Source organism: Phaethon lepturus, unplaced genomic scaffold (assembly GCF_000687285.1).
Source record: "Phaethon lepturus isolate BGI_N335 unplaced genomic scaffold, ASM68728v1 scaffold63, whole genome shotgun sequence".
NCBI lineage: Eukaryota > Metazoa > Chordata > Aves > Phaethontiformes > Phaethontidae > Phaethon > Phaethon lepturus.
In genome coordinates this window covers 1-12160 of record NW_010528124.1, presented here as the reverse complement: position 1 = coordinate 12160, position 12160 = coordinate 1, and the positions used below count along the sequence as shown (strand labels likewise).

Below are 12160 nucleotides of genomic sequence, written 5' to 3'. Positions count from 1 at the left end.
CCAGCGGTGGGTCCATCTTGGAGCCGGCTGGCACTGGCTCTGTCGAACATAGGGGAATCTTCTAGCAGCTTCTCACAGACGCCACCCCTGTAGCATCCCCTGCTCCCAAAACCTTGCCACGCAAACCCAATACAGAGGCAATGAGGTATGGCTGTCTGGTGGCTTACCTGCCTGATTTTAGAGGAAAAGATTCCCTTCAGATGTATATTTTCTTATGGAAGGCTGTTAGAAGGTAATGTACAGCTAAACAGAAGTGACTGGGAGAGCCACTGGGATAGATGCAAGGAATGGTTCTGTGTATGTGTAGGCACGTTAAGTGTATTACATCTATGTATAGTGAGATGCTATGTCACGACAATACCTATGCAGGGATTGAGAGCAGCCCTGCTGAGAAGGACTTGGTGGTACTGGGGGAGGAAAAGCTGGACATGAGCCAGCAATGTGCACTTGCAGCCCAGAAGGCCAACCATATCCTGGGCTGCATCCAAAGCAGTGTGGCCAGCAGGGTTGAGGGAGGTGATTCTGCCCCTCTAGTCAGTTCTGGTGAGACCCCACCTGGAGTCCTGCATCCAGCTCTAGAGCCCTCAGCACAGGAAAGACATGGACCTGTTGGAGCAGGTCCAGAGGAGGGCCACAGAAATGATCAGAGGGATGGAATACCTCTCCTGTGAGGACAGGCTGAGAGAGTTGTTGTTGTTCAGCCTGGAGAAGAGAAAACTCCGGGGAAACCTTGCAGCCTTCCAGTGCTTCAAGGGGGCTTGTAAGAAAGATGGGGACAGACTTTTTAACAGGGCCTGTTGTGACAGGTCAAGGGGTAATGGTTTTAAACTAAAAGAGGGCAGATTTCAACTAGATAGAAAGAAAAATTTTTTCACAATGAGTGTGGTGAAACTGTGGCACAGGTTGCCCAAAGAGCTGGTAGATGTCCCATCCCTGGAAACATTGAAGGTCGGGTTGGACGGGACTCTGGCAACCTGATCTAGTTGAAGATGTCCCTGCTCATTGCAGGGAGCTTGGGCTAGATGACCTTTAAAAGGTCTCTTTCCACTCAAACTGTTCTGTGATTCTATGATTCTATAACTTTGCTCTATAGAAATTCTGGGAAGCAAGCTGCACATAATGGCACATAGCACAGCAACTGATGAATATGAAGGCACTAGAATAAAGCAAACATTTTTAAGACTCTCAGTTTTGCCACTCAACTTCCCAGAAGACTAGCTCCAGGGGTGACACATCCAGCTTTCACCTGGGTATCAGAGTTGAGCCAACATAGATAGCAAAAGTCTATTGCAATCAATGACAGAAAAAAGTTTGACAACAAAAAATGGACCATTCTTTCCAATCATGTGTTTAATAACTTATTTTTCTATTGGCACAATTAATCTTGGCATTGCCCAGTTTTTTAGTGTTGTTGAGTTGCGACATCCTTACTGTATACTGTTAGACTTTCCCGTATGTCATCAGCAACGCTTGATTCCAAGGTTATGCTTTAACAGACCAGCACTTCCTCCTTTCTTTGAAGTTAAACCTTGTCCCTCTTTTCTATGCGTGCTCCTTTTGCACCGTTTGTCCATGACTCAGATCATTCCAGGAGCTGCGAGGCCCCAGCCATGCTCCCCTTCCCCCCCTCCCAGCCGCTCCTGCACGCTGCGGTGTTTGCACTCGCAGTCCTTCAGGCCCTTGCCTCCAACACCTTCATCGCAGCCGTCTACGAGCACGCGGTCATCCTGCCAGATGCCACCTACCAGCCCGTTTCTCCCGATGATGCTTTGGCCCTGATGAACAAAAACATGGATGTTTTAGAAGGGGCCATCAGGGAAGCTGCCCAGCAGGTACTAAGTGTATTGTGAGCGTTGTTAATTAGTGTTGTCTTCTCCTGCTGACCCTTCTGGTTCTGTTGATGGGTGAATTCTTAACGGAGTCTGTCGTGTCAGGGCGCCCACATCATTGTGACTCCTGAAGACGGCATTTACGGCTGGCGTTTCACAAGAGAAACCATCTACCCCTACCTGGAGGATATCCCTGATCCGGCGGTGAACTGGATTCCCTGCACCGACCCCACAAGGTGATGTCTTCTGCAGTGATATATGTGGTTTTAAAGTAGTGTCTCATGGAGTCAGGAGCTGCTCCCAGTAAATGTCTGAGAACTGTTAATGCTTTTGACATGAGGGTAAGTTGCATGTGAAGGTAAGTTACATGATGAAATTTATAGCATGTCCATGACTAATTGACAAGGGAACCCTGTTACTTGTTTGTTTTTTTTTTTAATTAGACACTTTAAAGAGAAATTCAAAAAACATACAGAACTTGGGTTACTGAATGCAGAGAAAACATCTTTTTTTTGTACTTGGAAAAGATTTGATGCCAGAATATGCTGCTTCTCATTCTGATTTCATTTTTTTCACACTATTTTGAATAGAACTGATTGATTGTAAATTCTTAACACTAGTTTTTATTTGTTTTTTTGGTTGGTTTGTTTTTTTTTTTACAAATACTGTGTTCAAATTAAAGCACACATACCATTTTTGTGGACTGCCAAGAACTAGTTTCTGAGCAGCAAATAACAGAGGTGATGGGGTTAGTAGTCAAAGTCCAAACCTCTGAGTGATACAAACCCAGAAACTTTTAATGTTAGTTTTCCACAATTAAGATAAGATAAAGTCTGAATTGCTAGATACTCTATGCTGTAGAACATGACCTGTCATTCAATCATCATGTTCCCGCAGGGACAAGCTAACCTATAGCCAAGCGCTGGACTTCAGATCCATACAGCATGCAATAAGTGCTCAGGCATGGAACTACAGCTGTGGTCTGCCTTTTTCACCACAGCTTTCTGCACCTGCTTGATGATGTGATGCTTAGAGCATGTTATTACATCTGGGAGGATGTAATTCTCCAAAGGTCCTGAGAGTGAGAGGAAGATTCAGGATGGGGAGAAGTGCAGGATGTGCAACTTTCTGCTGAGACACAAGTAGCTAAAATACACAGTCTTTCAGTGGTGTGGGGTGTGGTGTAGCAGTGTGTCCCAGGAGGTCTCTATTCCAGTTCTTTGCACAGTTAGTTTTTGTGAAGGTGATCTTTGTGTCTCTTCACTGTCCTAAATCAGGCTTTACATTAGCACCTTGTGGGAATATAATGCCTGCCATCACAGTTTGACATGCCCTGTTCCTTGGTGCTACCTATGTATCTTGCATGATGGTCCTCCAGTAAGGCCCAGCCCACCCATGACCTTTCACAGAACGACTGTGATGAGCTTGCCAAAGCTCATACACATCTTGCAAAACCAAATGCACACCTTACAGAGGGCGGCGTCCGCTCTCTTCTGGCCTGGTATGGGTGCTTCAGAGGTGCTGCTAGTTTCTGGCACATGGCCTGTCACATCTTGACCACTGCTGTTTATGCCACGTGTAATCCTGTCCGTGGGAAGTGATGAATTGCCTTGACCACATCAACTGCACTGTTCCACAGCTCAACTCTGCTTGGTATGTTGAGAGCCCAAAGCTATGGTCTTCAGGTGCCGCTATGCCAGATGCTGAGATATCCTCCTGTGTGACACCAAGTTAGTCTCTTCCTCTGCCCAGCAATTTTTCTCCTACCCTTTCCCAGCCCTAGGATTATCTGCTTGCTGCAGAGCAAGTTCTGCATGCCGAGGGGTGCTGGCAGGCAGCCCAGGGGTGGCATGTCCCTCTGGACACTGATGGGAGGGCTCCAGGACCTGCCCCAAGGTGCAGGAACTTCCTGATGGAGTGCTGCAGCCTCCCTGTGTATCTGCCTGCCCTTCAGTGACCACAGGATCGGAGGTGCTGCCAGCGTGCCCTCAGCACTCCAGCAGTGGACACCACTGACAGCACAGGTTCTTTTAGTCTTTTTTTTTTTCCCCCACCTAAAATACATTAGATTTGCTCCAGCACCCGTGCAGGAACGACTCAGCTGCATGGCCAGGAATAACTCCATCTATGTGGTTGCAAACATTGGCGACAAGAAGCCGTGTAACTCCAGTGATCCCGGCTGCCCCAGCGATGGTCGCTATCAGTACAACACCAACGTCGTCTTTGACTCGGAGGGGAAACTGGTGGCTCGTTACCACAAGGTAAAGTGGCTTTGGAAAGTCAGGAGGTATTTTTCCACTACTTCCAAAATGTCTTCATTCGGCAAGAGAATTAAATGCCAGTCATTGTCCCATGGCAGATTTTTTCTTCTGTTTATAATTTAAAAGAATCTCTCTCTTGCTGTGAAGTTGTTGACTCCAAATTTGCATTTGCTTCATGTTTCTCAGAATAGACTAGAATGCAAAATGATTGCTTAGGTCCAATTTAGTGGTATATGGTTTTGGTTGACTTCCTCAGTTCATTAACTCCCTATTACTGGAAATCCTACTGTTTGAACAGCTTCGGTTTTCAGTGCCAGGTTTTCATCAGATTACCCCTTCACCTTCCCTGATTTTAAAATGTTCATCTGGATCTCATCCTACATAAGTAGCCTGATTTAAGCAAGACAGGCTCTTTCCTATTGGGGTTTTTTTTCTGATGATGTTTCTGCCCAGCTTTTGCATAATGGGAATTCTCTGGACAAAACCATGGACCGAAGCTGGGTATAAAAAGAGATGAGGGAATTGAAACATTTGCACCCAGTGAAAGCATCCTTTCTCAGTTTTACGGGCCTGCCTGCAAGGTTCAACAAAGTTGTTTGAGGGTCATTGTGCCGGATATCAGGCAGATGTGGCTACATTGAAGGCAGTTGTTTATTTAATGGACCTCGGGTCCAGTATTTCATTTGCTTCTTCAGAGATGATGCCATTTCTTTGTGAGGAAACTGGGTGAGGGGGACACTGATACTGTGGAGGATGGTCCTCCATGTGCCAGCCTGGCATGGCCCAGGCACTGAGTTACAAGTTCAGTACACTTGAATGACTTTTCTGGCTCAGAGGCACGTGTGTATTGTCCAGGCCATCTGGCAGTTAAAGGCCTCTTCTAGTAATCGTGAATGCGAAGGAAGAAGGAAAACGTTGGACAGCTGAGAATGTTGCAAACTTGGTTTTTCTGTCGGCTGAGATCATCTGCCTTTCCTCCATCACCCCCACCTTTGTTTTCTTCTCCGCTCTGCAGTCTCCCTGTACTGTCTCGCACTTCCTGCTGGTGCTGAGTGCTTCCAGCCCTTCTGTGCATCTCCACACCAAGGTCACCAATCCTGCCTCTTGGCACAAGATCCTCCGTGCTCCTCTTCATTATTATTTCTCTTCTGTGCATCTTTTGGGTCACCAGAATTATAAACTAGGTGGGGAGACTGGAGAGATTATTTTTATGGGAGTTGCAGATGGCTGACACCAACAGACCTGCAGAAAGTTGGCTGCTTTCTTAGCTAGATGTCAGGGCAGTATGTGTCTCCCATATCCACCTTCTGGGCACACTGGTGAGCATACGATTTTAGCCTGACTTCCTAGATTGGAAGCTTCAAACACAGGTCAAAAAACTTCTCTCATCATTCTGAAAAATTTTAGGGAGTGACTCCAGGATACTGCAGAAGGTGCTTTTAACTGGTTTGTCTTTTTTCTTTCCCCTACAGTATAATCTTTTCATGTCAGAAACTCAGTTTAATTACCCTAAAGAGCCAGAAGCCGTCACCTTTGAGACCCCCTTTGGGAAGTTTGGCATCTTCACGTGCTTCGACATCCTTTTCCATGAGCCTGCCGTGGTGCTGGTGAGCGAGTTGCAGGTGGACACCGTGCTCTTCCCGACGGCTTGGATGAATGTCCTGCCGTTTCTGACTGCGGTTGAGTTTCACTCTGCCTGGGCTATGGGCATGGGTGTCAACTTCCTAGCTGCCAATACACACTATACCAGCATGTCCATGACAGGTAATTAATTCTCACTCTGTCTGAAAAATCTTTATAGCCATGAATCTTTATTCCCTATTCTGCAGGGTGAGTTTGCAGAGGAGTATAATATATTTATTTGGAAGGTGAAGAGTCTAGTCACCAAATTTTAAATCTGACAACCCCTGTCCCTCCCGGTGCCATACAAAGCACAGCAAAACTTGTGGTGTTTTCTCCCTGGCTTCTTAGGATTTTCCTTTCTTTCCTTTAATGTCTCTAAAGAAGTAATAAGTTACTGCCCTTCCTATCTGAGCAGAAACTTCTGAAACTTCAGTTCTTTTCCTCTCCACCTGTAAGTGTGCAATGCTGAATGACAAAAATACTTGTAATCCCAACACAAGCCTCCATTTATTCTGGCCAAATAAAAGACTTATTTGTAGCTGTATTTAACACAGTTGTGGAGAAGTGTTAAAAACAAATTTTCAAACCTGTTGCTGTAACACTGCTAAGAACTCTGTATTTTCTTTTAAGAGCGTAGCACTTGTTCTCTAGAGCTTAGCTTATGGGATAGTATATTTCTGCTAGACCAGTATCTTCACTGAGCTGTGAAACCCCAAGTATTGGCTTGGGGCTTCTCATCTGAAATGCCTGACAGTCTACTGCTTGTTGTCCATTTTATGTGGCTCTTCAGCAGTGATGGGTACAACAGATCTTCTTTGATTTCCCTCTGTCGCTTGGCATTGGTCAGGTGTGAATTCCCGGTGTGGGGAGGAGTCCTCAGTTAGTGTAAGTGGGGCTGGACAGTTGCTATCTTCTTCTGTGTTCACCAGGACAGGCCTGTGATACTTGCCTGTGTTGTGTTTTGGATGGTCTCAATCAGTAGATGGTTCTTTTACATCAATTAGCCAAGAATAAAGGAATTCTCAGGCAACTCTGTTGCATACAGGAGAAAAGAGAACTGGGGAGGTCATAAATACAACCATAACATAACATCCTCTGCCTTTGGCTACACTGAGCGGACTTCACTCAGGGAAATAAATGCTATTCTTTGCCAAAACATGAGCTCTATGCACAGAATTTCTGATGGTCACCTTCGGTGAGACTAAAATTTCTGTAATATTTATAAAATAGTGAATAAGCTAGCAGTAGGGACAATTAAAAGGACAATATGAAATTTTTTATTCTTTTTGGACTGACCATTGCACTCTCCCCAGGGAGTGGTATTTATGCACCAGATGGAGCCAGAACATACTACTACAATATGAAAACTGAGGACGGTCGCCTCCTCATTGCTGAATTAGATTCACACCCTCGCCTTTCTCCTGCCTCCCCACCTGCTGTCAACTGGAGCTCATACGCTCTGAGTGTCAAAAGATTCTCACCAAATGACCATGATTTTGGAGGACTCATCTTCCATGACTGGTTTACTTTCACTAAGCTCACTGAGCCTGAGGGGAATCTCACCGTTTGCCAGAAAGACCTCTGCTGTCATTTGAGCTACAAGATGGCAGGGAAAGAAAACGACGAAATTTATGTGCTAGGTGCTTTTGACGGGCTTCATGTTGTTGAAGGACAATACTATCTGCAGGTAATGATTCTCTGGGGAGGGGCTACTTATTTTAGGAAGCTTCCTTGCAGCAAGAAACCTTCAGCTCCTGTGGGGGAAAAAAGACAATGACTTTTATGCTGGTGTCCTGATACCCTATTTGTTAGCAATGGGAAGTAATTGCTGAAACATCAAAGCCTGCTTACCTTTAAATCCAACAAATGCAGTGGACAGGTCTTTAAACTTCTTTCAAGTTCCCAGAGTGCACGCACTGTTATTTTAAGCATGCAGTATTGGCTAAATTTAGGTTCTCTTTTGTGCCTACCTACAGTAAGTGTTGTGAATCCCCTCTAATCTTCATGAAAAGGTTGCTGTTGAAAAATCAGTTGATTGCATTTATCTTTATGAGAGGCTCTGATAATTTAGATTCACAGAGATGTTATTTTTTTGTCATTACTCAAATCATAGCAGTGAGGTTTACTAAACGGCATACAACTCTTACTGGAAATGTCCACTCTGCCTTTCCTTTAATCAAATGTTTGGGAAGGCAGTGAGCAACATCCTGGTTGAATTTGCTTAAAGTCATATTAGAAAACCCTCTTGCCTTCATAATTAAGTTATTGTGCCAGCGTATTCTTTTTTTAGTTAGTTACTTCTCTCTGTCAACATGTCCTTTGCATACCATCTGGTACAGACTCCAGGATATGGGGGGAGGTCTTAGCCAGCAAACAGCTCATCTAATACATTTAAGAAAGTAGTTTGAATAAATTCAGTGAGCTTGCTTGGAAAATTTACTTCAGTGAGTGTGCCAGATGGTCTCTACCAGTACTGAATTTTTTAAAGACAGGAATTTCTACACTTCCTTTTTCCCTCAGTTTTTTTTCATTTCCTCAGAACATACTGAGAGAATTTGATTCTTTGTTTCTCTGCTTATTTGCATTTCAACATGAAACCATATTTTCTGATGAATAATAGTTCTGATGTTTGCAAATACATCACTTCTATCCCACAATATCTGCCACAGCCAAAATCCTCCATCACCACAGCAAAACCACCTTCACAGGAGAGCCAGCCCTATTTCATATTTCTTTATGGTGTCCATAAGCATTTATCAGCTGTAACCTGGAGAATTAAATCTAAGGACAAATCATTGTCATTCCTGATTTCCTCAATGTGCTGCAACTACTAACACAAAAATGTAACAGAGGATGTTGACTTCATCACCTTGACATATATTCACCAGGACTTGGATGGAGAACATAAAACTCAGATTCCTCATGGACTACCAGGACATCTAAAGAAGTGTCATTAGCAACATGTACAAATATCAGTAAGAGGACCTGTGTGGATAGATGCACAACGTACCCATGAGAAGGGCTTTTTTCATTTGCTTAAAATTTCCATTCACAAACTCATCTCACTAAGACATGTGGGAAAGGAATATTCAAACAAGAGAACTGGCAATTGGAAGAACTGGTGGAAGTGACAGGATTGGCCTTCAGGGATGAAATAATGTGCTCTAGCAGCACTTAGGTGAGAAACAGGTTATTCTTAACTACTAAAGCAATGCAGGTCTCGAATATCCCCATTCAGACCAAGGAGTGAAAAAATAAGCTACAACTAAAGAGGAATTGCTTAAAGACTATGAAAGAGATCCTGTGATGGTACCTGCTCCAACACACACTAGCTTTGATGGCACAAGGCTTTCCTACCAGAGTGTTTCCATCTTGCTAGATATGTTGTTGTCTTCTCCCCACAGATATGCACGCTGCTCAAGTGCAAGAGCACAGACCTGCACACATGTGGGCAGCCGGTGGAGACTGCCCAGACCGAATTTGAGATGTTCTCCCTCAGCGGCACCTTTGGCACCAACTACGTGTTTCCAGAAGTCTTGTACAGCGGGGTGCAGCTGGCCCCCGGGGAGTTCGAGGTAATGGGGCACCCTGGAGCTGTGTCATACTAGGTTCTCTGTGGCATAGTAATAGAAAAAACTCTCTCAAAACAGCCAAAGTGACCTTGCTCATAGTGAATAATCAGACCTATTAAATACCTATTAATGAAGTCACTAGTTTCAGGAAGACATGTGCTCTGACGTACCTTCTTCCTGTTTTGTCACATCTTGCTGAGTTCTTAGCCTGTTCATATGCGCACTCCTCTAATTATGTCCTTCTCTTACCTTTTCAATCAGGTATTGAATGATGGGCGCTTGATGAGTAAGACAAGACCAACAAAACCAGTCATCACTGTGACGCTTTTCGGACGGTGGTATGAAAAGGATCATCTGAAACAAGACCCCCAGCCACTGGCCTTCCCATGATGTTACTTACTATAACCGAAGCTGTACACTATTTTATGTCCAAATGAGATACAGCATCCTCTACTACAACAATCACGATTCTTATTTCCAGTTTCACAAACTTCTTATCAATGTTTAGTAAAAATGCAGCAATATTATTTTATTGCTACCATTTATTAAGAAGTATCTATTTCTATATCATAAGATTACTAATCTTTCATTAGTCATTAGTGCAAAACAGCAGTTGTGTTTCTCTCTCTGTTTTCTGGATTTTTATCTTTCTAGCCCCCAGAAAATCTGTATTGTGGGCCATAGAATAGGTTCCTATGAAAATAACATTGCAGATTTTATAATTGCAGATTATTATGAGGCCAGTAAATAAAGCAGTGAAAGATATGATTTGTGTCAGCTCCATACAAAAAAGCTCAATAATTCTTTGTCTCTCATATACAACTACTTATGCTGACCTATGTAAGTCTGCTCTTTTTTACCACATACATTTTTTTTCCTATTTGTGTTGCTTTGGTTTTGTTGCCTTTATGCCATCGGTGCACATTGTGTGTCACATGGCAGCACAGAATAGCGCATCATGGAGGCTGAGGAAGAGCTCAAATCAAAGAGCCAACCCTGAAACAAAACCTGCCACTGCTTCTTGGTCAGAACTCAACATGAATCATCATTTCTTTGAAATTTCTGTCAAACCAGGTCTTGGAATTGAAACCTCAATGTATTCTGCTTGCCAGCTCTGAACAGCTTGTCAACACCTGCTGGCTGTACTGGATGCTATTCAGTGCTGGAGCTGTTTGCACCCAGTAAAGACATCACCAAGTGACCTGGTATCATATAGCATCTCCTCCCTCCCACCTTCTCTTGTTCTTTCTGGCTGTATAGCACCAACATACGTGAAAAAAGCCTTGTCCTTTGCTCCTTCATGATAATTCTGGGTGGTGCTGCCCTGAAAATTCATTTACTGTGAGAATTAGGGGGGTTAGATTTCTAATTAAGACCAGCTACTGCTGGTGGGAAGGCACTGTTCACATCTTCGCTTCCTCTTCTCCCTCAGCAACCTGTGCTTTTTTCTGCTGCTGGATCCTAGCGACCTTCCTTCAGCATATCAGCGTATAAAGACGTGCATGTTCTATGGCTGTGTCTTTAAGAGCCTATTAGTCTAATTTCTCCTTCCTTTTCCCCACACTGGCACCATTCCTGGTCTCAGCATGGTGCCTTCAAGGTCCTCAGTCCCATGTACTTCTGTTATGGAGCTGGTGAGATGTTGGGAGTGTGAATACTATCCAAATTTCAGCAACGGTTATCACTGCTGTACACCGTATAACCTTTTCTGTTTTCAAATGCAAATAGATAGTCACATGTGATGTAACATAGTGTCATGTCTAACATAATGACATGTTTATCAAGAGCCCCAGACAATGTACTCTGACTCATGGAAGCTCAACATCAGTGCTGCTAGAGCCATGCTCTCTTAAAACCTTCTTCACTGTTGGAGTCAGTTACTGTCTGACTGATCCCAGTCTGGCAAGAGATTATCCAGCGTGATGCTCTTCCCACGGGTACAAGCTCAGTGCAGATGCTGTACTTGTCCCCCGGGAACTTGGTGGGTCACACCGCAGCTCTCTCCTGGGGAAAGGATCTGGATTTAAGGGAGGCTATGGCGCACAAGAAGGTCTCATCTTGCAGTGCGGAAGGGATTCAGCGGGAGCGCCTGGCTGGTCCAGGAGCTGAGCGGCAGCTCCTTCAGGCCTGTTCACTGCTGATACCGGTCCTCTGGCTAAGGCCATGTGTGTGCAGGTAGTATATGACCCCAACCCTGAATGTGGTGAGTATCTTGAATTCAGGATTTGGTTCAAGGCCACTGTGGTTTGGTTTAGGTATATATGTATGTTGAATATTTTCCTACAGAAGACTGGCATAAGCCATCATGGCACTAAATTCTTTTTGCTACAGAGATTGCTTAACATTTATTGTTGTGAAATGAGTTATTGCGTGAAATGAGTCAAGCATATAGAAAGTAATCCCGTGAAGTCTACCCACACATCCGCATACCAACTCAGTCTGTATAAAGACAGGCTGTGTGTAACCACTGAAAACAAATGCTTCTTCCAGGAAAGTGAAGGAAAAAAGCATTTCGTTACCTGACAGCCGAGTTAGAACCAAAGAAGGTAAGAAACTTGGGCAACCAGATAAAAGTGATTTTTCTCTACGTGCAGCTTTAGCTTCAAGATTTCTGCTGGAGTGATCTGTAGACGTAAGAAAACAGTTTGCAATAGGCAAAATTTAGAAATTGTGATTCCCATTTGTGATACTCTTCCAACAGAGACCTTTGGGGACCAGAGATCTTCAGAGCTCAGTTACTGAGCAATATTTTGACAGATTTGCTTAGACAAACAGCCTGCCTGGCAGCCCCCCCATGATGTGGAGCAGTCCCCAAAAAGCCCCGCAACTCTGAGCCAGTGCTGTGCTGGGGTGGCACGGGTAGTGCCCGTGCCAC

The 12160-nt window shown here is 44.2% G+C and overlaps 1 protein-coding gene across 1 annotated transcript; it reads left to right on the top strand.

Annotated features, from left to right (window-relative positions):
- Nucleotides 1–1631: 1631 nt before the first annotated feature.
- On the top strand, nt 1632–9675 carry LOC104618055 (pantetheinase-like). Its single transcript, XM_010283559.1, has 7 exons — nt 1632–1832; nt 1935–2065; nt 3898–4090; nt 5563–5854; nt 7027–7400; nt 9118–9288; nt 9547–9675. The coding sequence occupies exons 1-7, from the start codon at nt 1779–1781 to the stop codon at nt 9673–9675; spliced, it is 1344 nt and encodes a 447-aa protein (XP_010281861.1). The 5' UTR covers nt 1632–1778.
- The last annotated feature ends 2485 nt before the right edge of the window (nt 9676–12160 follow it).